The sequence below is a fragment of the Mytilus edulis genome, chromosome 4 (genome assembly GCF_963676685.1).
Source record: "Mytilus edulis chromosome 4, xbMytEdul2.2, whole genome shotgun sequence".
Taxonomy (NCBI): domain Eukaryota; kingdom Metazoa; phylum Mollusca; class Bivalvia; order Mytilida; family Mytilidae; genus Mytilus; species Mytilus edulis.
Window position 1 is genome coordinate 79,283,250 of NC_092347.1, and position 27,924 is coordinate 79,311,173.

Here is a 27,924-nt window from a genome sequence, read left to right on the forward strand (position 1 = left end):
GAAACGTATAACTTTCGGATATTCCAAGATTCCAATAACGTCATGTAAACGAAAAGTGACGTCATAGAGACTATGCCAAAAAATGGCAGATCCACTGTCGATTATCATCAAAGCGATCAAGGTCAAAATAGCCTTGAACAGGCTATCACGATTAAAAGAAAATGCAGTTCGGCTGCACATGGGATTGCCCCCGAAAACGAAATGGTAAGAAATTGCCTACAGGCCGTGTAATCATAGATATATGCCACAAATTATGCACCAACCCCTTACTGCTTACCCTACCCCTGCCAACCAATTTTTTTAAAGGGGTTCCCAACCCAGGGTAATGGAGGTGTGTTCCAACTAAATGTACCCTCCAAATGCATTTATCATAGTCAAAAGGGGGGTGGGGTTCCAACGTCCCGCCCCCTCCCTTTTCCGCTACTACCTCGATCCTCTGGCTCTGTTCAATGACTCAATCCACAATCAACACACATTCTTTATGAAATCATATTGGGAACTGAGTAGCATTAGAAACGGTTTCATGGAATGCGAAAAATAGGGGTACCGACTAGATAGAACTAATTGTGCCGCCTTCGGAATGTTGAAACACTTTAGTTTACAATAACCGTCATGATTTTAACAACTCCTGCCAGGTAGACGTCTGATCCTCAATACTGATCCTTAAGATACTCCGTTAACAATATCATATGTTATATCACTTTATGTAACATCGGGAATCTCGGCTCGAGATCAATCGGGACTCCGTCGAATCATTAATTCCTCGTCTGTAAAGTTCGGAAGTATGCTAAGTAATATACAGATTAGAATAAGACGAAATTCCTGTTTTATTTATGATTATTTAGGGCCTTGTATTTATCCATATTTATCGGTCATCTAAATGTACAGCGTCACCTTCCTTGAGAAGATTTAAAGGAGGATAAAAAGTTAAACCAAGACAAGTAGAAACTACTCTTCCATGTGAAAGGGTTCTTGGGGTTTCTTTTAATGATCTTTTGAAATAGATGTTTGCAATAACTTGTATCTTTTAAATAAAAGTCATACTAAAAAAGACATCGTTCGCCGAATTTGCGAGAGTTTCATCCGGATTACAAAACAATAGTTATGGTGTTTTAAAGCTCGACAACCCATTTCATTATGTCAGAAGCTGAAATCTTAATTTTAATCTAAAATTTGGGCTCTTCTTTAATGTTTTGGTATGATTTCTGAATTTTCTACGATTTTCCTAAATTTAATTTGACATTAAATTATTCTGTCAAACGCACGTGTCTTTCAATATGGCAATAAGTACGAATTTTCAAAATATTGAAATATATATAGAAAAAAAAACATAGTGTCAGAACGAGATAACATGAAAGGCAAACAAAAGAGTTGATATCATGGCATTATAAAACCCTATTTAGAATTTGAGCTCTTTTTTTTATAGCTCACATGGCCCACAGGGCCAAGTGAGCTTTTCTCATCTTTTTGCGTCCGTCGTCCGTCGTCCGTTGTCCGTTGTTCGTTGTCCGTCGTCGTCGTTAGCTGTTACAAAAATCTTCTCCTCTGAAACTACTGGGCCAAATTTAACCAAACTTGGCCACAATCATCTAGTATGGGATATCTAGTTGAACAAATGCGTCCGAATATCCGGCCAACCAACCAAGATGGCCACCATGGCTAAAAATAGAATAAGGGGTAACATGTAGATTTTGGCTTATATTTCTGAAACCAAAGCATTAAAGAAAATCTAACAGAGATAAATTTGTTATTTTAAGCGGGAAATTTGGCAGTTTTTTGTTATAATCTCTAATATCATTATAGATAGAGATGAAATGTAAACGGCAATGATGTTCAGCAAAGTACGATCTACAAATAAGTCAGCAAGACCAAAATGGTCAGTTGACCCCTTAAGGAGTTATCGTCTGTTATAGTAACATTTTTTTGTAAATTTTTACAAATCTTTTCCTTTGAAACTTCTTAGACAAATTCAACCAAACTTGGTCAAAATCATTATAAGGGTAGCTAGTTTAAAAAATGTGTCCGATGAACCCACCTGCCAACCAACATGGCAGACATAGCTAAAAATAGAACATAGAGGTAAAATGCAGTTTTTTTGCTTATATCTCTGAAGCGTTTAGAGCAAATTTGACACAGATAAAAATATTCATCTGGTTCGGATACATATTTGTCCTGAAATTTTCAGACGAATCAGACAAACTATAATAATTGATAGGTTGCTGCCCCTGAATTAGTGATTTTAAGGAAATTTTGTTGTATTTTGTTATTATTTTGAATATTATTATAGATACTGAGAGATAATTTGTAAACAGCAATAATGTTCTGACAGCAAAGTATGATATACAAATAAGTCAAACATGACCAAAATGGTCAATAAACCGCATAAGGAGTAATTCCCCTTTAAAGTGAAATTTAAAATTATTTCGTAAATTCAAGGAGGTTATATGCTTAAGCTAGGTTCACACTGCCGATCAGATCAACTCGATGATCCCGATTGTCCAAATTTCCACGACCAAGCTCAACCAAATTCTTGATCGGTCCTATTTACGACTTCTACCCGACCGCCATCCGACTGTACACGACCTTAACTCGACCATTCACGACTCATTAAAGACGTCATCAAGACTCCATCCCGACAACAAAATGAATACTTATTCGATGATTAAGATCAATTAACGATCTTTACACGATCTTTACTCGACTAGCTGGATCAAATCAACTATTCACGATCTCAGCCTGATCTCTACCGGACCAGATCGACCTGATCGTATGTAGGTCGTAGGGATAATCGGGAATTGGTCGGGTAAGCACATTTTTTTACCCCCCCCCCCCCCCCCCCCCCGCTTCGGAGTGAACATTAAGTGTTACCCTTGTCCGTCAGTACGCACATACGTCCAAACATGACACTTTATAATGTTATATATGATAGCTGGGGCATTATTAGTGTCCCATGGACACATTCTGTGTTTATTTGGTAATATTCAGTAGAAGGTCCGAGTGAAATCATACATTTAAAATATCTACATAGAAATAAAGCAATTGGATTTGTGGGCAAGGTGCATCTGATGGGGCAAGGTGGTAAGAGCTTAGAGAGACAGGTAAATAGCTGAGACGGAGTTAGTAGAGTGCATAGAAGACGAACACAATGGGGTAGACAGCAACGGGCGCCGAGAAATCTAGTGGCTGACACGACGATCACTGTGTGGGAAGTATGAGAGACTTGCATTAACTCAACAAAAAGGAACCAAAGCAAATGCTTATAAAAACTTCCTCATAGTGGACACTGATATCATATGTAATGGTAGTTTTATTGCTCTGTTTTGGAAATGAAACCACAAAATGAGATTTGTCACGTCTGGATTAGTACTTATGTTAGAATGCAATATACATTAACTTTACCATCCCCATTTCCTTGATTTCTTACAAATAAAGCGTACTGTTTATCAAATATATTTGCATAAGTATATGATCAGTATTTTTACAAAGATTTCATATCCAGTAGTTGAATGGTTAAAGAAATTTGTTTTTCTTTTTGCTGTATGGCAACAACCTGTATGTAATTGCCAACAAATATTGCAAAAAGAGGGCAAAGATGTCACATATTTCCCCAAAACTTGACTGGACTGATACCTTTTCTGAAACAGTTTACAACTTTACATATCAAAAGATCAAGAGTGTATTTCTTTCTAACCAAAGTTTGGTGAACGTTGTGTGCCGTTTGTTGTAGTTTGTTAAACGTTACAGAAGTCGAAACAAATGCATCGTTTGGTTAGAGGGGATTGAAATTTTGAGCAATTTTAGACAATGTTTTGACAAGCGAGAACACGTTTAGATAATAAGCTAGAAAGAAATGCATCATTTGAACTAACAAACGACGAACGACAAACGCATTTGCAGCGAGTGTATAGCTTGTCAAAGATTAAGCAAACTTGCAAAAGTATGTTAGAAACAAATGATCAAAACATGTGCTCGCTGAACAGTTAACTAGTATCATTAACTGTTAAAAAGAAATTTGGCACTAAATGAAAAAAAAAATTGTCTTTCGTCCCTTTTTTGTGTGAAATTACGTCAAAAAGTTCGAATGAAAAGAAAATGACTGTAAGGTGACCTATAGTTGTTATTGATAATTTCTGTGTCATTTGGTGTTGTATCTGTGAAGAGCTGTTTCATTAGCAATTGTACCACATCCTTTTTCTTTATGCTACAAACATTTCTGTACAAATGGAAAATACGGACAGACAAATCAGAAAATAGCCCATAAAACAGGTAAAATATAATCTTGATGTTCTTATAAACCAACTTTGAAAGATTACTTAGTCATCAGCAGTCTAACAATGAGTATTATTGCACGATTACTACAATATTCGCCAGTGCTTACCCTCCGGAACATATGATATCATCCCAGCTTTTGTTGGGTTACGTGTAGCTAAGTTTTTAGTTTTCTATGTTATGTTGACTGCTGTTTTTCTTCTCGTCGGTTACCGTTTTTGCTATGGCTGTGTCGGTTTGTTTTCGACCTTTGAGTTTGATTGTTCCTTTGGTGTTTTTTGCCTCTCTTTTAAAATGTTACCTCTCCTTGCAAAAGTAAAGACACGTACGTACTGTTATTGGAGGATTTTTTATACATTTAGAAATAATGATGCCAACATACTTTGCGGAAGCAAAGTTATAATAGTTAATCAGATCTGCACACACTTTTACAGAATCGCGAAGCAGTCATGTGTTCTCGTGTATGGCCGAGTAGAGATCGAAGAGTGGTCGAATGTGGTCGCAATGAGATCGGGTATTGGTCAATTTGGTCTGGGATAAAATAAATATACAAGTCGCAGTGATCTGGAAGCGATCGGGCATTGGTCGAGTTAATCTTGAAATGATCGGACCTTAGTCGAGCACAGTTCGAAATGATCGAGTAGTGATCGGTAAAGTTTTTGTATTCCGACCAAACTCGATCTCTACACGATCCATTCCCGATCAATTCGACCATTACTCGACGAATTCTCGATCTCTTCTCGAGTGACTTACTTCTCGATCCGTACTCGAATGTTTTTGACATGTCAAAAACTCTCGATCGATGACGAGCAAGGTAGACTATCCCGAACATTCTTGTCGATTGAGTCAGACCAGTCTCCCGATAATGTAATTTGGCTTCAACGGGCTTGATCGAGTTGATCTGATCGGCAGTGTTAACCTAGCTTTAAGCCGCCTAACAAACAACAACAAGAATGTGTCCATAGTACACGGATGCCCCATCCGCAAGTTATCATTTTCTATGTTCAGTTGACCGTGAAAATGGGGTAAAATCTCTAATTTGGCATTTATAAAATTAGAAAATCATATCATAGGGAACATGTGTACTAAGTTTCAAGTTCAACTTCATCAAAAACTACCTCGACCAATAACAATTCATAGATTGGCGATGATTATGGTACGACTGCCAAAGAAAAAAATCATTTAACCAGAGTCCAATTAACGTGGATTTAATCAATAATAGTTCACCTTAGGTCCTTCAACAATGAGTAAAACCAATAGTGACATACTGTTTGGTCAGTTATAAAAGACCCCTTCATTACAAGTTTTGTGAAACAATTCAAACGGAGAAGTCAACATCGTTATTTATGACAAAACTAGAAACGAAAACAGAATTAAAGTAATCAACCCCATTCAATGAATTAAAGGCTCCTGACTTGGGACAGACACACAAGGATGTGACGGGGTTAAAGAGGCCTATATATGGCACCATTGGATTTCATTTAATTTCGGAATTAATATCTTTAAATAAAGAAAAGAGACATATATTTGTTTTAACTAAGACAGTCGGTATTTTATGTTCTTGAATAATTTATCAATACATGTAATTGAAACATATTTTTTCATATTAATCATATTAAAGCTAATCAGGTTTTTGATTATGCGGATGCTCGTGAATGTCAATAACTTTCCAGTTAAGGTATCCAACAAGTTATTTTCTTCCATAAATATTTTTTTATCCCAACTCTTTCTTTGACAGTTATTCCACGTGAATCAAAAGACATTTCTCAAACCCTAAACGAGATTTGAGCACCACAGACGAGTTTCAACTTGACGAAACGAACGTCTGACTCTGGTGCACTGAATTATAGGCATGGTATCTTCCTGGTTTTTATTTTCAACCATATTAATTTCTCTCCCTTTATTCCTATTTTAGGACAGAAGAATGTTATGCTGGATTCATGTCGTCCCTTAGAACTGCCTGTTGTGAAATATTTACACCCTGTTGTGTTCTTGGTAAAATCAAACGACCAGAAGTACCAGACAACTGCATTAAAAGAATATTCTTTAATGGAACATATGAGAATGACGTATTCAAAAATGTTCTTGGTCAGTATAAAGAGTATTTTATCCTTTTCCTGTCTATTGAATTGGAAGCTTATGTTATAAAATATATACTAAACATTTTAGTTCAGTAATTGCATTAGGACTAAAATCGACCACTTTTGCTTTAATCTCATTCATATATAAAATATAATGTGGTATGATTGACAATGAAACAACTCTCCACAAGAGACTAAGCAACACAGAAATTAACAGCTACAGGTATCCATACCGTATGGTTACCTGTAGCTGTTAATTTCTGTGTTGCTTAGTTTTAGAAGTTGTACGGCCTCCAACTTTTTTTATAATAAATTTGGGAAAGTTGCTTCTAAAACAGTGACGAATGAATAGTAGAAGATGTCTTTACTGCCGACGTACCCTGTCTCGCAGGAGCACGCGCGATTCCATCAGGGTGTGTTACTTTTGTTTTGGCTTCTGAATAAACTTGAAAGATTTAAGCATCGGTTTAACTGCCCTGTTACCTGAATTTATATAAAACGGAATAACAATATCAATACAGAACATGTAAAACCATTTCAAAATGATAAGATTAACTTCTGTTGTAATTTACAGTTGACTGAAAATAGAACTTACGGCGTATCATTTGTCATTCGAGACGGTTTTATGTGTTCTGATTTTTGTTTTCATGCTTACAGTAGTAAATTTATAAGTTAGAACGACACGTTAAATCATTTCATGAGTCTGATGCGCTTTTCTTGATTTACCTTCGTCTGGAACGCTCAAAGCCAAATACTTGAAAGCCGAGTATGTACAAGAACCGAAACAGTAAATATCTTTGCTCTAAAAATATGAGTACAATTCCACCGTTCACACGAATTTTAAGACTTTCTTCAAGACTTTTCAGAAAAATCGTTGTAAATCCGACTGTTGTACCCCTTTTTTTGACATTTTAACCTATTATGTCTGTTTGTTTTGTTCACACTTCGCTGTTAATCTAATGGAATTGTATGCGACTGTCATACAAGTGAGAGATAATGCTAGCTATAAAACCAGGTTTTATCCACCATTTTGATTTTTCTGCATAAGAAAATGCCTGTTCCAAATCAGGACTAGGACAGTTGTTATCCATTCGTTTGATGTTTGAGTTTTTGATTTTTCCATTTGATAACGGATTTTCGTTTTTTTTTGTTTTGTCATGATTTTAAAGTAGAGCTGTTATTTTTTGTTTTGTTTTGTCATGATTTTAAATTAGAGCTGATGTTTTTTTTGCTTTGTGTCACCTTGCTGGTTTTTGATGTTCGAGATAAAAATGAAAAAACTGTAAATAAAAATTTCAAAATAAAAACTGAAAAATTGAAGGGAAAATTTGAACTGTGTTGCGTAAATGTCTATCCTTATTTTTTTTCGATTTTAAAAGTATATTTAGACTGATAAGTTGTTTTTTTCAAATATTTTTTCAACACAGCAATTTCGATATGGAAACTCGGCATCAAGATTGGATGTTCCCTGGATTAGCTTGTAGATTTTGTAAATTTTAATTGACGCTAAATAGAATAAAAACAAACACGCCCTTAAATTGACATTGTTCGAATTTTATAAATCTATTTCAACTTTTTTAATTGCAGGATTCATTTTTGGTGTGTTAGTAACGATTATATTATACTTGATCATGGTATTTCAAATAAAATTTACACCTCTGACGTCATCATTAGTATGTACATTTCTTGGTGCTGTACTAACATTAGGACTTGCTTTTACGTCGCAGACAAGATTAATGGTTTTACTAATGATCCCACAGTTCTTCACAAGTAAGTGGGAAAATAGAACTTAACATGTTCGTCAAGCTGTTCAATTTGAATGTGTCTAGCTCTATTTGCATATAATACATATTCCTCTTAGACTATTTTCTTCTTTGCAATTACCTATTTTGTGAAATGGATTTAATAAAACTTTGTCTATTTGCACATAATGTATTTTTCTCCTTTTTTATACCTTGCATTTACCTATTTTGTGAAATGGATGTAATAAACATGCTTATATTTGCACATACTATATTTCTTCTTTTTCATACCTTGCATAAACCTATTTTATGAAATTGATGTAATTAAACTGTGTCTTTTATATTTTCTTCTGTCTTTATATTATCGTTTTAGATCAAAGACTATTCATGCTATCAGCATGTTGCCTGATAACTTGCAAGATTTATCAAGATTTTTTTGTAATCTATCTTGCAAGATTACTAACGATCTAGCCAATCGCATTAGAATCAGATCTTTCACTTTCCCACGTTATATTAATTTGTCGCAAGAATACAAACTAGACCACAAATATTCTATAGCGCAAAAAAAACACCATTCTTTTATCATCTTATATAGTTTGATTATCTGATTTTTCAATAATCCCACCTTTTCCCTTATAAGAAAAAAGGCAACAGTAGTACACCGCTGTTTAAAAGTCATCAGACGATTAAGAGAAACAAATCCGGGTTACAAACAAAAAAGAGGGAAACACATCAACTATAAAAAAAAAAACCCCAACGAAACAACAGAACCCTGAATTGCAACAAAAACATAATGTAATCATAAGTCATTCCTAAAACAATACGTTTGTTGGACTATTTTTTACTACGATCGAAATGAGAGCTTGTTAAATATTCAAATGTCTAGTTATGTTGTTAGTTCCCTCTAACTTTATTAAATTGCAGGTAAAGGTAGAACATTTTTGTTAATGTATGCTGTTGTACTTGTAATGAACCATCCTGTACAGAACTTCAACAAAAATGTACTTGTTATGTCTGACAGTTCAACATGTGGCCAGGAAATGGCATTCAATCAAACAAAGGAAGTTATTGAAGCAGCGTTTTCTCCAATGGCAGGTAATCTAGTTAGAACTATGTCAAATAAAAAGATTTTCTTCATTACAGTACATTCATTCCAGAAATTTTGTTCATACGAAACAAACTATATTTTTAACTAAACAAATCTCATTTTCATATGTTCGCCTATTTCGAATATTAAGAAAAACAAATGATCCTGATTTCTATCCACATGCGACTTTCATTGAAATTTATTCAAATGAAACATTTTCATTACTCCATACAACGTTTTTTTTTTCATAGGTGTAATTAATATGATAAACAAGTTAATGGATGCTCTAAAACAGTTTGCGGCTCTGATACGGAAGGCATTTACAGCACTGCAGTCAGCTATCACAGAAATAGGTAAGCATGAGAGAAAAGTATTTTAGTCAATCTCAATACGTTAAGTAAGGCTAACTTACACTGAATGCGATTGTGAAATTTGAGTATTTGTTTTAAAAAGTGGCCCATTTGAAGTAAAGATGACATTTGTAATGGTACCTGTCCTTTAAATTTGTTCAATTATTCAAGTTTCTTAGAAAATTCAAATTCGTCAAGTTCATATCTCCTTAAGACTCTCATGCGTATCCAGGACAAGATAAATTTGGTAATTAATACGAAAGGTATGTTCTGAAAGGTAGGTCGATTGGAATGAAGGTTGTTTAAGTTGGATTGCCATTGGAAAATAAAGGCATGTTGAGTAGGAACAGACACAATTGTGAAATTAAGGAGGTTTCAAAATGAAATACAAAATTGATCGTTTCCATGTTGAATTTTCATTTGTGACATAACAACGTTGATACATGCTTATTTTTTGTAGCTGCTGTGCTAGGTAGGGCGTTAAAATGGCTTGGAAACATTGTAAATACATGTAACGAGAAAATGGGTCAACCTTTCAGGAGATGTAATAAAGCATTTGAAACTGCTTTTACGAGATGCAAGTACGTGATAAGAATTTCAGATAAATTATTTCACTGCAATATGATAGTACAAGCATCACATTGAAACATTTATATAGGTATTGGTGAACAGTTACATGACCGGTGACAGTTACCTGACTAGACGTACCATTGCTAGTGAGGTAGCTTAAATGGTTCTCCTGAATATAAAATCTAAACAGCAAGCTTTCATGCACTGATCCCTTACCGAAAAAGACCTTGTAGAAACTTTTGTAGCACACTAGCAACAAACATTGCCGTAAGTTTACACCAAACAATTTACCATCCAAATGAAGCTTACGGCAAACATAAATATTTTCGTCTGTGCTTTTGATTTGGCCATTTATTTAGGGGATTTTCCGTTTAGAATTTTCCTCGAAGGTTGGTATTTTTGTCATTTTACTTTTTGCAATCTAACTGCAAAACTTGGTGTTTCTGCAAACTTGCAACACACTTGCAGCAGAAATCTGCAATGGTTACTAGAAGTTGCAGTTGTAGGCAAACATCTGCGAAACCTTATTATCTGTTTTCCAGCAAACTTTTTGTTTGCCGCAAATTTGTTGCAGCCCTGAGCAGGTCTATTCAGCAAATATTTCAGTTCTTTAAGGGGGCTTGTGTAGTTTACACTTTACAGGTAATATACACAAATAGCCTTATGGTATGTCACAGAAAGTTGAGAGAATATATATACAAAGGAGACAATCAAAAAGTCCAATAGTATCAAACATCAACATAACCAAAAAGACAAATGACGAAAAGACAAACAAAAATAACAGAACACTACAATTAAAACAAAAAACGAGCAATACTTATCCGTCCTAAACAATGAGTGAACTCAGGTTCTCAGCTCCCGAAGGGTATGAAGTTCCTGCTGTCCTAGTACAAACTAATCGCATAACACATTGCAAGTTCAAATTAAGTGATGAGTCGCCGATAGTCATGTAACAAAAGATGAAAAGAAGACAAAATGGATATATGCTTTAGTACGAATAAACTCATCATATATACCAGTCACAGAAATTTCAGAACGGTCAGGTGTCCGTAAAATTTTCAAGATGATAACTTTAACTTTACCATTTGGAACCCTTAGTGGATTTATTTGTTTTATTGTTAGCAGTAAATCTCAATCAAGGAAATCATGAAAGTGGAATCCATGGATTATCGTATCTACTGGAAGATATATAAACTCATGTGTATGCCTTGATCAAGAGTTGCTACACATAAAAGGAGAGAAAAAAAAACAGTGGTAAATTTGAAAACATCTCTTTTAGTTCTCAACAGACGATTGGTATTATTTCTAGATTATGTCAAGACATATATCTCTGGTATCTTTTTTTATTTTTTATTTCAATTTCATTTTGGATAAATATAGCCAGCATAGTCACACAAATTTAAATTAATAAATGAAAGGACACAATCCATATAGCGGAAAGTTAAGTAAAAGGTTAAAACAGTTTTTTAAATTTTGTTTTGCATAACTCGTTTATAAAATTTGCCTCGTATATAGAAAATTGACAAGTTATGGATCATTGTTGGTTCCCATAGAAATACCGAAAGTCTGTTGAAAAATAATTTCTTCCTACGTTACAATATGGTAATGACGGTTTCTGTGAACTAGAATAATGAATACATAAACAGAGTAGACAATTCAAGTTTTGTTATTTTACTTAGCATTTATAGTTGTTTGTAATTTGCAAAGTATAAATATTTGGCAACTCTTTTAATACTGGCGCAGTAAACAATCGTCTGTGGCTTTCTAATTCGTTTCCACTTCTCCTACATTGTTTTATTCTATTATGCTCATTGAATGTGTATAACTAAAATACGGTAGCCATTTTCGAGGATCCGAGCTGTAAAGATAAGCAGTCAATTGTAATCACACTGCATCAGTACGATCTTGTCTTGAAGGTTGTATTTGGAAAGACAAATGATGATCTTCTAGCTAATTAGAACAATATGATAAAAGTATTGTCTGATTGGTTAATATAATACAAAATACAATAAACACTACAAATTTTCAGAAGCTCAACACAAATAGCCACTAACACAAAAAACACACCTTTGAATGAATGGAGTTTCAAGACCTAAAAGTAAAGTCTGTCAACAATGGTGTTTGGTAGATATTGAAAGAAGTTTCAGTTGACGTTATGTCGACTTCTAATTCCATGAACTGGCCAATCAATATCATGCTTAAATCTTTTTACGACAGTCATTGAAGCTCGAGAATAGTTTGTTAATCAAACAGGGATTCTTTGTTAATATAACTTAATAAAAGTTTTTTCACTTGACCGCAACAAGCAGTTTACAAATTATTACATCTCGGAAATTAATAAAGAAAATTAAGATAACAAAACAAAAAAATGAGGGATTCAGATCGAGGAAGGAGTAAGACCGGGTGTATCGACAAGGGACAAGGTGATTGTCTCCTGCTATGCCTACATCACCTGTAGTGATATCCACCAGCAGTGGCATCTACCAAGTGATTTAAAAACTCATTAAAGGTACCAGGCTTAAAATTTAGGTCACAAACACCATATAAGCTGTGTATCTAAGAGTATAACTTAAATACGTTATATATAAATTAGTTGATACATTGAGAAGTTTTATTAGATTTAGCCGTATTTGGCACAACTCTTTGGAATTTTGGATCCTCAATGAACTTCAACTTTTTAGGTCACATATACCATGTAAGCTGTGTGTCTAAGAATATAACTTAAACACGTGATATTAAATTAGTTGTTGATACATTGAGAAGTTCTATTAGATTCAACCGTATTTGGCTCAACTTTTTGGAGTTTTTGATGCTCAATGCTCTTCAACTTTTTACTTGTTTGGCTTTATAAATATTTTGATATGAGCGTCACTGATGAGTCTTATGTAGACTAAACGCTCGCCTGGCGTACTAAATTATAATCCTGGTACCTTTGATAACTATTTACACCACTGGATCGATGTCAATGCTGGTGGACGTTTCGTCCCCGAGGGTATCACCAGTTCAGTAGTCAACAATTCGATGTTGACATGAATATCAATTTTCTTATTCCTGGCATAGATTACCTTAGCCGTATTTGGCACAACTTTTTGGAATTTTGGATGCTTAATGCTCTTCAACTTTTTACTTGTTTGGCTTTATAAATGTTTTGATATGAGCGTCACTGATGAGTCTTATGTAGACTAAACGCGCGTCTAGCGTACTAAATTATAATCCTGGTACCTTTGATAACTATTTGAATAAATATACGCAAAGTTTCGCTAGACAAACTAGTTCATCAGGCGTGTGCATCTATCTATCAAGGACTTAGGTGAAATCGGATGTCTGACAAAACCATATTTTTATAGCTTAAACTACAGAGAGATAGATTAAAGTTTAACATATCTATTGATATTCTATCATTGTATGATTTCAAGATCATTATTTTGACTTGTTTATAAAATCTTTTCTCGTATCTCTCATTGAGTCAATCAAGTTCAAGAATTAATAACTGGTGCACCCAAAATCTCTCTCCTACTTTTGTCATCCTTGTGGTTCCCAATTTTGTTTTTTTCTCCATGATTTGTGACGTTTTCAGAATCATGCCCTTCTCTATAAAGATGTCTTGTGATTGGGCAGTTTCTTTCTTTTGTATAAAATGACCGATGGTTATTTAGTCGGATGTTAAATGGTGTTTCGGTTTCACCAACATATTGCAACTTGCGTGTTTCACACGTTAGAACATAAATACAATTTCGCGTTTTACAATTAGATGTTATAAATATGTTTAGAAAGTATATACATATATGTAACAGGATCAAGTCAGGAACTCCTTTTTGTCCATCAGCACTCATAAAGCCTACCTCGTTTGCACAAAGGAAGAACTACATTTTCAATGTAAACCGATGGGAAAACTAAATGACTGTCCAACAAATGCATTCTAATGACGACGAATGTAAAGAAAATTAAATAGACCAACTATCAGTTATGTTAATACGCTGAGAATGTTTTTGCCAGGATTAAATGTAAGATTTTTTTACCTCTTCTGTATAGAACAGAATATTAGTAATTTTTTATATCGACCACCCGGAAGACTTAATAGAATATAATTTCATATGAAATAATTAAAACTTATACATGTATATGTATTGATATGGTGATGTTGTCCACGGTGCTATTGTGACTTTGTTTTTGTTTTTCTATTTAAGAGATGCTTTGGGTATTTTTGGATTTATTTGCCATGTTGTAAAGGCTGTTAGCTATGTTTGCTATATCTGCAAAAGTAAGTATTACTACATTTTACATTTTTATAAGCCGTGAAGGTTATATTTTAACTTTTGTTTACATTATCTGGTTTATAAAATGCATAAATCAAACTCAAAAATAAAAATTGAAGAGAAGGTTCGCTTTACTTGGTTGACTTTTTTGGCCCTCAACAAATAAATGTATTGTGTTGAGGACTAATTTTTTTTTAAGTCCCTTTCTGTTTTCAAGATAAACACCAATTAACATTTTGATTCAATCTAAATAATACATACACTGTTTCGGTCTTTTTTTTTCAGTCACAGACTTGCTTTGTATTATTGCATCCTGGATTAAAAACGTAGTTGTTGACAAAATTGTAAAACGTAAGTACTTTATTTTATCACTTAAAGGTATCTGAAATAAGGCTTGGTGTCCACGCATTTTATTTTTGTATCCTTTGATAAAAGAAATGATATTCAAATTTGTAAAAGAAAAAAAAACAATCATGGCGGATAGATAAACTTACCTTAGAAATGTCTGAAGGACAAACAACTAGTCAAATGTTCAAGTATCAGCAGCATCAATATAGACAGTGCAAAGGATACTGACATGTTAGGACAAAAATGTGGTTGTCATTGACCATGCCTCGTAACTTATTTTGCAAAGCAAAACGAGTCTACAAATAATTGAAACATAGCCGTGGTCATCTATGACATAGTTTTTCTGTAAACTCGCGAAGACATTATTTCTAGAAAACCACAATCAGCCATCATTGACAAGTTCAAGATACGAGTCAAAGTATGAAGCAGACTTAACCATGTTAACTGAATCTATTGTATTCTTTTAAGGTCGATGTGATAGATGCGTTTAATATAGTCACCAAAGTTTGAAACATTCGATGGCGTACAAAATAACTATCCTTGTTTTAAGATGAGTTTATTTACCACAACTGGGTCGATACCACAGATGGTTGAGTTGTTCTGCCCTAGGGTATCACCGTTCCAGTAGTCAGCACTTCGGTGTTGACATGAATTATTATTGTTATGGTCATAATTATAAATAAACTGCCAACACCACTCTGAAATTTTCAAATACTAAGGATACCCAAGGAATATATTACCTTAGCTGTAATTGGCAAAACTTCTGAAAATTTTGGGTCCTCAATGCTCTTGAAATACGTTCTTTATTTGGCCTTTTTAACTTTAATTTTTTTTTATTCGAATGTGATCGATGAGTCTTTTATAGATGAACTTCGCGTTTTGCGTTCAAAAGTTCAATCCTGATATCTGTGGTGAGAGTATTCAGTAGAACTTAGTGTTTAAGGATAACGATAGCTTCATGTGTATGCATAGTGCTTCGTATGAATAAAGAAACAAGTTAACAAACGAGGACCACAGTTGGTTCTTATAAAAATTAAGATTGTCTGTCGAAAAACACATGTCATTTGAAATGTAGACCAATCATCGATAGTATGTCACAATCTAGGATAGCTGAGGACACCCATACTACTGTAATACGAGATTACAGTTCTGTGTTGCGCAGACAAATACATGCATCAACAAACTTGTTTGCTCATTTTACGATTTATTATAGGTTGCACTTTGTAAATACAGCTGTTTCTCAAAACACGCCTCTTTTGGGGAGTAATTGAATATTCATAGAAAATTAATTTTGTTTACATACTGGTTCCCAGTTATGCTCTCTGTGTTCCATATCGCAGAGACAGAATTTCGGAATGTTACCAGTAAATAAACACGTGCATATTGTTTAAATTGAAATCTGTGGTAACCTTTCACTCGAGGTAGGGATAGTTAAGAAAATTAGTGTAAGTTTAAACTCTGAGAATTTCAGGGCATATAAACGTTGAAAATATGCCGCACAGCCCTATATTTTGACCTTTGAAAAAAATTGTGGTGCATATGAACTTTCAATTCTAGGATAAGATTTTTTTCAAAACTTCATAGTAAAAGTGGTACAGTTTTAGCTGTAAAAGGAGTTCCTATGGTAAACTGCATTGTCAGTATTTACAGAAATGCAACCTATAAGTACTCAGCAGATCCATCTTTTTATTACAGCTGTGAAGTCTGCTATATTTGATATCAAGATGATGTTTTACTTTAATGTCACTATAAATTACCACTATGAATTTAATATGACACAGTCCAAATCATACACACAAGTCAGGAAAGATATTATGAATGAGGTGAAGGAAAGACTTGGCAGCTTTTCTGAATTTATGTCAGTGATGACAAATGTCATGTTATTTACCATTATATTTGTATTTATCAAGTAAGTTGAATTTTTAATTTTCTAATTTATGAAATATCATAAAGAGTTTAAAATAAACGTTAGAACAGTATTGCTCTTATTTTGAATAAAAAAGAACTACAGACATACTTTAAATATATTATTCTATTTAAGAAGTATACTTGTACTTTTCTCAGTCACAAAATTTCAACTTTTTGAACAAAAATATATCAAGTGATAGAACACAACTAACGGATTGAAATATCGTAATCGTCATAAATACTGATCATTTGATGTGAAAATAGACGAATGCCACTTTTTTGTGTGAGAATGCTAAACTTATGACAACTCACTCATTATGAGTCATTTCCAACACCACTTGAAACCAAATTCATGATATAAGTTCCCTAAGTGTAGATATATCGTTTTTTCGGGCGTTAAATTGTGAACCTTATGTTTGTATATTACCTCAGAGTGATTTTAGTGTGCATGCAAGACCATTGGATTTCGTAAGTGTATAGTTTGTGGAGACGACAGGCGTCGACAATCTATGTTTTAATTGTCCTATTACTAATAGTTCTTGCAACATTCATATTTTTATTATACGATTTAATTGCAATTTTATATATATAAAAACCATTGATGGTCAATAATATACACATTTTTATATACCCTCATTATGGTACAATTAAACTAACTTGTTAAAATATAAGCATTCCACCTAAGGCGGTATTTCTTTATATTTGTGATAAAGTATCTTTACTCGTTACTTGTGAGATAGAGCCAAGTATCTCAGCTGTATTTGGCAACAACTTCGTACTTAATTGACCTTTTAAACTTATTTGATTCGAGGGTCACTGGTGAGTCTTTTGTAGACAAAACACGTGTCTGACGTAGACTACTTTAAGCTTGGTACCTATGATAAGTGTGTATGCTACTAATCTAACAAATGATTTACTCCTTCTTGTTCTATCAACTTTTTAAGTTTAAATTGGCAAATCGTGATAAACAAATAGATATGAGCAATCAATATATCAGAAAATTTCAAACAGTAAAATTTTTAAAAAAAATGGTTATAAAACTTTATAGCCTCAGCATTATTTTCCTTGATAGGGAGATATCAATTTTAATAAAATGAATCAGTTAGAAATCTTAATTTACTTCTCTCTTTCGACATATACATTGTTTGATTTGATTCCACCTTAAAAATTGCTTGAAAAATATCCATTTAATACCATAATAATTATTTGGCACATATCTTAACATTATTTCAACTGCCTTTTGTTTCAGAGCAGTTCTATACAGACAGAAATATTTGAACAGCGATAAGTTTGATAACTATTACTTAACGTTCAAGGTACAAGAAGTTGATCAGCGTCGAAAACAAATGGGAAAAGAGAGTATATACCCAATGACAAGGAAAGAGAAAGGAAAATATGTTTCTTCAAGTATGTTTAAATGTTGTTTTTTTTTCTTCATATGTTTGTTTTCCCAAGCTTGTGCGCTATTTGTATCATGTTTAGGATATCAAGAAACACGTGGTGTTGTGTTCACTGACATGAGAGTACCAGAGGGTATGTGTTATCTCTGGTGGAATCACAGTCATGTAATGTAGCGTTAAACCCAAATAAAAAAGCAATATGCAACATGATTTGCCTTCATTTTGCTGAATTATGGTTTTGCTTGCTAATCGCTGTTATTATATTGATGATATTTTATATGTTTGGTCACATGAATTTCCTCAAAGCTTATGTATTACCATGTATATATGTGCCGAATATATAAATTTAATTTCGTACTTAACCGTCTTCAATATATCTAAACAAAGTCACATAAATGCTCCAAAAGATTATATAGTACTGCATAAAAAGAAGAGCAGGTCAAATCTAATAAAAATAAATACAATCTGACAACTAATATGTAAAGGAAAAGGATATACAACAAAGCAGTCACAAATTGAGCTTGTTATTTGATACACTTTGCACAACAATTTAATTGTTTCTTATCACTATGAGACATAAAAGTCTTAAAAAAAATTTCATAATCCACTTACATTTTTAGCCTCCATAAAACTGGTAAGATCAGAGAGGAGCAAAATGGCCAAAGGAATTTTTATGTTATTCATAGCAGGGTGCCATGCTGCGTTTTATCTGATGTCGGATTATGGTTTATGGTGGTTGTTAACAATGCTGAAAAAACATTTGATGCTCAAAACAAACAATACAGGTAAAGTCATTTAAGTGGCATTCAGGTACTCACTATAATAACTTTACAATACCAAGATACGTATAAATTATAATAACTTTTACCATACTGATAAGGAAGATACTATGCTCATTTCAACTTTGATCTAAAAATACACCAACCTTCTGTATAAGTCTGGTTTTAAGGGAAGGTGTCAAGATTTGTTTTTTTACTTATCATTGACATTTTAGAAAAGGCAAAACTTACTAAAAGGAATAAAGGTCAAAGTGGTGCAAAAATTGCATGGTAACTTTATGTTGTGTTAGGTGCATTTAAAGTTTGAATACTTTGAAAGTGTAGATTTATTTTAAATGCGTTGTGTGTTGTAGTCCCACCACACTTGAAGATGCATGTACAAGGGAGAGGTGCTATGGCAGACATGTATAGAGCTATGATTAGTATGTTCGACCCGCTTGCTCAGGCTGGGGTTAAACTTGACACAACACCGTGCCTTCCAACACCATATGAACCAGAATGGGCAGTATATGATGAGATAGGCAAGTATTCAGCATTTCCTTTTTTAGAAGACTTGCATATAATTGAACGAACGAAATACAACAAACTACCGGTAGTATTTAATTTGCAACTGAACAAAACGATCAATAACACTGTTTTACAGGTATTTGAAAGAATGTGCTTTTCTAAGAGTGTCAGTTTGATCTGATATGTAATACTAGTCTTATGATTGACAATCATACCACATCTTCTTTTTTTATTATGTGCAAGTCAGGTGTTAATGTAAGTTCGCAACGTTGGCTATTTTTGTATTTATTTATTTTTTTGCTTACATGTATATTTACCCTGTAGACGCACTAGTTTAGCTTCCTTTTGGAGTTTGCGGTTTTCTCAGTATTTGTGTTGTCTCGCTTGCGAGAGTTGCTACATGGAAACAAAGTGGTTGTGTAAACTATGTTTAAAGCTATATATTTAAGAAGGTAGATGACCTGTGTGCTTCGTACCTTGTACGCAGAGGCGTATGATTCAACGTATCTGCCTGTCATTCATTTTCATTGTTCAGCGACTGCTTGAAAAAAAACTGTTATGTCATGCGCAAAACTCATGTATAATTAGTAATAGTATGATTGTATTTGATATTAGAAGCCTTGTGAGTCCTTCAAGTCCATCAGATAGCGTCAACATCATTTCATGGATCAATGATTAGTGTTAAGTTTAAGTTGTCAAGTTGCTTATTTCAGAAGTATTAAGCTATCAGTTACCTATATTTTGTGTACGGATTGCTAGTTAGACATTCATGTCTGTCTGGTAAATGTCACTCGACCTTCACCTGATTTTCATGTTTCATCAGTTATTGTACGATGTACTTGATTATTACATGCTTTATCAGATCTCATTTGTACATGACACGATGACGAAGCTTATAGAAATTAGGTAGTTTGCAAAAAGGAAAAACAAAACATTGGTTTGATGAAAAGTTTGGAGAAAATATAACCAATCACGGAGAAACCCAGCTATAAAAATAGGAAATCAACATATTGTGTATGGAATGATTGTTAGGTGTATTTGTGTGACAAGCAGGGTTTGTCATACCTATACCTTTTTACATAGTTTATAGATCGATGGATCAAAGCTTTTAGTGAAATGCTAACTGTTGTATGATTGTTATGTTAACATTTCGGTCTGGTTGGCTTCTTTGACCTTGACCTCATTCAAATTGGCCATTGATAATGTTTAGTTTTTGTACTTTCATATCACAGACTTTCAACACATGTTCAATCATGATAAGTAAAGCAGGCTAACATTTCAGCGTGTGAACTCTTTTTGTAAATAGAATTTATGAAATCAGATCAGTTAACTACTGTAAATTCAACATAATCTTAGTACCTTACTAAGTTAAGAAAACATACTGATTTAAAATATTCTTATGTGACAATTATGTAATGTGTTAATTTTTGTAAAGCTTTCAGAAATGCACGTTTTTTTGTAATAATTTTTACCATGTCAGTACACCAGATACATAATGGATAGCTTTATTATGTACTGAGTTTTTTTCCCGAATAATGTTTAGTTTGCACCTTACTCCAAATCATTTCGAAGTTCAGTGGACATAATTATGTAGCTTACCTTATAGATATATTTGGGAATGTACGTAAAAAACTAAAATAAAAAAAAAACGAACTCTGTGGAAAATTCAAAACGGAATGTCTGTACTCAAATGACAAAATCAAAAGCTCAAACACATCACACGAATAGATGACAACTGTCATAATCATGACTTTGAACAGCAATTTTCTGATGAAGAAAATGGTGGATTGAAAGTGTGACTTTGAATATTTATAAGTTCTTGCAAACCGAATAAGTGGTTTATACGATCTCACATTGGGTTTTGTTTGTCCCTCGTTGTCTTCCTAGTTGTTTCTAACTAAAGAACACGATATTTAGTATAAATTCAATATTAGATATTAGATAAATCAACCATGTTTGCATATTCCGTATGCTGTAGGTTATATCATTTAATATGCGAATTCGAAACTTATGTATCTTTACTATTTTATTTTAAAGGTTGTATCTATGGACTCTGTCTCTTTCTTGTAATATTTGAAGCCTACGGTTTACGTCTGAGACATATTGTATGTGGTTGTTTCTTCCCAAAAAGAGAAGGTGAAAGAGGAGTTTGGTTGTACAATCATATGTTAAAGACCAGAGGAGGATTTTTGAAATTTGAGCGACGTAAAATAAGGAAGGAGTATAATTCATCGTGTTCGAAACAGAAAGGAAGTATAAAAGGAAAACTGGCAGCAAAGTTAGTTCTTAATGTTATTAAAAATGTAAAATCAATCACAAAATTACTGTATTCCGAGGAAAATTCAAAAAGGAAAGTCCCTAATCGAACGCCAAAATCAAAAGCTCAAACACATAAAACGAATGGATAACAATTATCATATTCCTGACTTTGTACAGACATTAAACCTGGTGGCTCAACCCTGGTTTTATATCTAACTAAACCTGTCACGTGTATGACAGTCGCATCAAATTTCACAATATTGAAAACGATGTGTGAACAAAACAAACAGACATAATAAGTAAATTGTCAAAATTAAGGGTACATCAGTCAAAGTTGTGTTATAATCTTAATCATAATAAAACCAACAAATATGTGTTAAAGAAGCACAAAATGGCGTATAGAATAAGATTATTAGCAAAAATTAAAGACAATCATACACAAATTTACAAAGTGCAAAAACACAATGACGGGATGTATAAGTACGGAGCCATGTCATATATATAAAAGAAACATATATACATTTTCTAATATTCTCTTAATCATAAGGCTTCACTATTCGCATTAAAAAGTGAGAAAGGAAAATCGCAAAAAGATTCAATTTGCATAAACTATAATTTGTACAAAATTAATATATCTTGTGCAACAGGCATAAAGACAAAGCACATTGGCAAAAATGAAACAAGAATACAAAAATGTTCTCTACAATAGCACAATAACGGGATGAATAAGTACAGAGCCATGTCATATATATCAAAAAACACCAAAAGGCATATAGACAACACATATTAGCAATACAATAACACAACGACGGGATGTACAAGTACCGAGTCATATCAGATGGATACCAATAAAAACAAACTAAACAGTAATATTAGTATTCACAAAGACAAATAAAATAATAGCATAACACGTTATTTAGATCAGTTCCCAGAATCTGTACTTAAAGACTATCGAATATTATTTATGAAATTGGTACGTAATATTTATCAACAAGGTCTTGGTACCTTCCGATGAACTGTTTTTAGAAAATGACTAGACGTTCAGAAATAACCCTGGTTCATCAACTTTCTGCTCAGACACTGGTGACGTTTTACAAAGTATGAGTAGGAACTGCAAGCTCTTGGACACCGAATAAATTGAGAAATGTGTATCCCATATGCAGATGAAGTTGTTATATTGCTACTAAGGTGGGGGAAATTGATAATTTCAAAATTAAAATAATCTCGTTTGTCATAGATTCTAGTACTGAGATGCTTGTGTATATCAAATTCGAGGTATAAGTCTTTAAATGAGGCGGAGGAAGTTGTTTAATTTCAAGTTCTGCGGGATATATCAATGATATCCAATCAGAAAAAATGGATTGTTTATGGAAAAAACATCATCAATATATCTGAAAGTGAAATTTAATAACCTAGCTTCTTTGATCTTCTTTTTATTGACAAGAGTCAGAAGGAACTCCGATTCATATGAAAATAAGAAGAAGTCGGCAAGGAGAGGCGCACATTTCATTCGGAATGCCGACAGTTATTTGAAAAAGTTTACCTCCAAATTCAACACAAATAATAATGCTGTCAATAAGAAACTCCAGCATACTGATCACTTGTTCCTCTGTGAAGCAATAGAATGTTTTACCTTTTTGTTCACTTTTGACAAAGTATGTCGTATGGTATTCCATAGTAATAGATTTATAGCGTATGCTACCGATTTTATGTTGAAAAGCATTGTCGATTCTTTATCTAGACGTTATAACTTAACAACACTTATACTGTCATTGAGGTTTTTTTCTTTTAATTTTGTTACAGCGGATATCGTTTTTTTAAAATCTATTCCGTAAATCAAAATAATTATCAATATGAATGAAAAATGTTCCTGAACAGAATTAATTCAAGTGCTACTCAAATACTATTGCGTTAAAATGTCACCGAAATGCATGTCATCATTTATAATGAAGATATTTTTAAAAAGGGAGTATTCCATAAAGGGAGTCGCCAAATTTGATTATTCATTTGGATTTTTTTTTAATACTAGTACACGACAAGAAAAATTGACAAAGTTAATATAAATGCAAAGCGATCTAATACCCCTTCTATGTGAGCCTTTGTAATTGACATCGATAATTTCCTTTAACAAAAATGCATGCCTCAGTTCTGTCTTTTCCTATATATATATAACAATGGCAGTCAGCAGGGTTAAAGAACATCAGTTGTTCGACCTGTTAGTCAAATGCGTTTTGTTGGAATATACTTTTTCACTTTTTTGGTCTTTTGGAAAATGTTGTGTGTGCTGTATTTAGACCCTTCTACAACGAAATTTGTTTAATATGCACACGTATAAAAATTGCGGTTTTTATCCAACGCAATCATAGGTTTGAACGTAGTTTTCAATTTAGACTCATTTATATTTTTTCGTTTGGGCTTGTATCAGATTTTCCCTCCGGTTTATATGATCCGTTCATCATATATTGGCTCTTAAAATTCAAGAGTCTATCTAAAAATGAGGGAAATTTTTATATGGCCTTCCAAATACCGTTTCGACCCCTAACATCACTGAAGAGACATTTATTGTCGAAATCCGGATCTGGTGTACAAAAAAAATAAAAAAATATTGACACCTTATGTTTGTGGCATAAAATCGTGGCCACAAGTTAATTGTTTTCTGTTTAGTATTAAATTTATATTAAGATCCATTTTGTTACATCTTGTGATCAATTTTATTTGGCAATCGCCAATGGCAGTCAGCAGGGTTAAAGAACATCAGTTGTTCGACCTGTTAGTCAAATGAGTTTTGTTTAAATATACTTTTTCACTTTTTTGGTCTTTTGGAAAATGTTGTTTGTGCTGTATTTAGACCCTTCTACAACGAAACATGCACACGTATAAAAATTGCGGTTTTTATCCAACGCAATCATAGGTTTGAACTTATTTTTCAATTTAGACTCGTTTATATATATATATATATAGCCCAGGTGGTCGTGTGGTCTAGCGGGACGGCTGTAGTGCAGGCGATTTGGTGTCACGATATCACAGTAGCATGGGTTCGAATCCCGGCGAGGGAAGAACCAAAAGTTTGCGAAAGCAAATTTACAGATCTAACATTGTTGGGTTGATGTTTAGACGAGTTGTATATATATATATATAGTTACAAAACAATAATTTTTGTTTATACAAGGTAAATTTTATGTCACAACAAATTTTATTCAGAGTTAAAATCTCAACACTTACTAAGTATATAACATATTTTAATGCCAAAATAAGAAAACAAATGGTATAGGATACATATTTAAGACTTACGAAATCTTCTCTTTTTACATATTGAGCTTCTCATTTAGGGATGGAAAAAGTTATATTTTAGTGTGAAAATTTACAATGAGGTAAAAAAAAAATCTAACCAAAATTAGAGTAAAAAACAGAAACCTGTTGAAGAGCTGAGTAGAGCTCGATCGTCTGTATTATTTCTTTGTATGTTAGATATAATTTTTTGTTCGACTATCTTTCGCAAAAACCTGTTATTCATGAATGAACAATTAAACACTCTCCTTAAAATTGATTGATATCTTTAATTTCTGAGCACCCCAGTTTTTAAAGGGGTTTGTTTGTCTCAGTCTTTGGTTTTAATTGTTGACATTTTGTCGTGGTTTTTTTAGGGGGTGCCATTGCATTGTCAGTATGTTTTCGACTTTTGAGTTTGAATATCCCTTGGATACTTATCAACTTTTTGTATGACAAAATCAAGATTAAGCACGATTTTTTTTGTTAATTGGCAGTAGTTATAAGATTTTTATCTAAAATGAGAAGTGATGCATATGTATTTTACATACTCACCATGTAAAAGCTCCATTCAAAATGGCGAGAGGATGCTATTTCAAAGGTTGTTTTATATTGTCAGAATGCCTTTTATTTCTTTATGAAAGCAATACTTTAGATTTGCTAAAAAAAATATCAAAACTGCTGTTCATTACTGAATACTTACAATGAGCTACGAAATAACATAAAACTGTGCTCGCCGCGACTGTACATACGAAAAAAGTATCACCTTTTTCTTCTATTTTCAACAAAGATGTACGCAGCTGTATATAATACTGAGACAAAAACTGAAAATTTAACTACTAGCACACATATCTATATATATATATATAAGAATACAGATATGGCCGCAAGACAATCCAGAAAAAATAGCATATCCTGCTCGACTTAATCAAATTGTTAAAAATGAAATGCAATTTCAATTTGAAAAAATAATTATATATATCCATAACGTAGTCGATTTTTTTTACTAATTAGTTTGATTGTCTTTTGCCTCTTTAAAATTATCCCATACAAATATCAAAACAAACTATTCAAAGATACCAAGCCTACAATTGTTTTGAGCGTTTCGTTTAAAAAACAATCATATATGACGCTCGAATAAAAAAGTTAAGAGCATTAATGTTTTGCCGACTATCTCTAAGGTAATATGGTCATATCAATGATATTCCATGTCAACACAGAAATGTTGGCGATCAATACCCTCGATGAGAAAACCTCCACCAGCATTGTCATCGACCCAGACATTGTAAACGAAAAGCTTAACATATATAAGCATCAAATCGGTTACAAAATGTAAGTAAATTGTTAAACTGTATACTTATGATATATGCATAATCATTGCAGATACGAAATATGTCGAAAACTTCTAAAGTATCTTGGATGGAATCAAAAGTCATGTCTGAGTTGCGGGCGCGAAGGAAGAGTAGAAGACAAAGAAAACTTTTATCATTGTGTAAATGGTGACTGCGGAGGTATGTGAACAATATTGCAGTTTTTCAATTGTTTAAAAACATTGTTTTAACTTTATGATTTAAAAAAATCGATTTTACTACAATTTCATTATATGGTGTTTAAAATATATTTTAAAAAGATTAGTACAAAATTTTGCTAGACAAACAAAAAATTTATCAAATGCTGATAAAAAGTTTGTTCAGCTTAATGCAGAAACAGATCTAATAAGTTTTTTGTCAATGGTTTGAATTCCAAGACTTATTCCTTTGATGTATAGTAAAATATTTTCACCTCTCTCATTGTATTACATTTTGTTTTCATTTCCACCAACATATTGCACATATAGTTCCTATTGTAAGAGCAAAGATAGCTTGAATGTTAATGTTTGCTTTCATGTATATCACCGACATAAGAATCATTTGTCACGCTATACTCAGAACAGTTAAAAAAGACACAACAAATCTATAAATGAGAATTATAAATTAATAACCAAAAATTCAAAAAGTTTTGCCAAATACGACTTACTAGTATGTTATTAGAAGTTAAGTTGCACCTATTGATGACTTTACCGATTTAGAGAACTAAAATATTTAGATATATAGATTGAAATTTTCACGTTTTCAGCGGTCTATTGCTGTGATTGCTTTGATGATTTAAACAATATGTGCACAGTTTGTATGAATCCTATTGACTATGGAGATCTATCAGACTACAGCGAAGAAAGGTATACATTTACTTTTACAGGTAGAAACTGTAGAACTCGTGACTCATGATAATCAGTTAAATAATTAAGGAAAAAATTTAAAATACCATTGGGGATACTAGAAATCTAAAACGCAAAGACAGAAATACTGTGAACTTTAGAATAAACGTAGAAAATTCCTAGCCGACAAAAAATCATTTCAAAGTTGACTTGCCAAGGGTTTTTAGTGTGTGCACAGTTCATATAATATTGCTGGAAAACTGTTTCGAATGACTCATCCTCCGTACAGATGAATATATTTGCCTTTAAATGTAATAAGAATAAAACCATTTAAGTGTTGGGATTTTCTGAACTACCATATAATTAAAGTATGTGTGCATTAAGGTTTGTTATTGAATTTACCGATGATATTGATGAAGCTCCTACATTTGAGAATTTTTCAAACTTTTTGTCACTATTTTTAAAACACCACAACACGACAGTCTAATTGGTGCAGTCTTATTTCGTGCAAGTTTGGTTAAAAACTATCATGTATTGTATCACGTTCTTTCAGAGATTCTAGCGAAGATGAAGATGAATATCTAAAGAAAAAAGAAGAAGCCCGACTACGTCGAGAAGAAAGAGATAGATTAAGAGCTGAAAATTCTCCAAGCAAGTTGTTGATGAGGACTGGATTTGTACCAATCGCTGCACCAAAGAAAAATGATGACACTGCTAATGAAGCTACATCGCAGATTGATGAAGACTTTTCTGAAGTATTCAGTGATGAAATGGCGTAGTCATTACTGGAAACATATGTTCAAAGTTTAAATGAAGTTGACGAAGAACAAGTTTTGTTGGCTGAAGAGAGTTTCAGTAATTATTTATATCCTCCAAGTAATAATGAACATCCGCAGCCGTATCACAA

At 33.0% G+C, this 27,924-nt stretch overlaps 1 protein-coding gene across 2 annotated transcripts; it reads left to right on the forward strand.

Moving 5' to 3' along the window:
* Window positions 1-38: 38 nt before the first annotated feature.
* Window positions 39-27,877, forward strand: LOC139520640 (DC-STAMP domain-containing protein 2-like). 2 transcript variants are annotated; one of them, XM_071313464.1, is made up of 16 exons: window positions 39-204; window positions 6,185-6,357; window positions 7,938-8,120; window positions 9,017-9,187; window positions 9,431-9,532; window positions 9,990-10,110; window positions 14,287-14,360; window positions 14,641-14,706; window positions 16,399-16,612; window positions 17,861-18,018; window positions 18,632-18,796; window positions 19,144-19,311; window positions 21,335-21,575; window positions 26,207-26,334; window positions 26,939-27,038; window positions 27,571-27,877. In XM_071313464.1, the coding sequence occupies exons 1-16, from the start codon at window positions 83-85 to the stop codon at window positions 27,794-27,796; spliced, it is 2,412 nt and encodes an 803-aa protein (XP_071169565.1). In that variant the 5' UTR covers window positions 39-82; the 3' UTR covers window positions 27,797-27,877. The 2 variants fall into 2 exon arrangements, with proteins under 2 accessions (XP_071169565.1, XP_071169566.1); XM_071313465.1 differs by having other exon boundaries at window positions 47-121; window positions 27,571-27,876.
* The last annotated feature ends 47 nt before the right edge of the window (window positions 27,878-27,924 follow it).

What these genes read in the sequence shown, in the direction of transcription:
- LOC139520640 (XM_071313464.1), top strand. Translation starts at nt 83, where the DNA reads ATGGCAGATCCACTGTCGATTATCATCAAAGCGATCAAGGTCAAAATA. An exon ending in GATCCCACAGTTCTTCACAA is followed by an intron (nt 8,121 to 9,016) that starts GTAAGTGGGAAA and finishes ATTAAATTGCAG; the next exon opens with GTAAAGGTAGAACATTTTTG. An exon ending in GCTCAAAACAAACAATACAG is followed by an intron (nt 18,797 to 19,143) that starts GTAAAGTCATTT and finishes TGTGTGTTGTAG; the next exon opens with TCCCACCACACTTGAAGATG.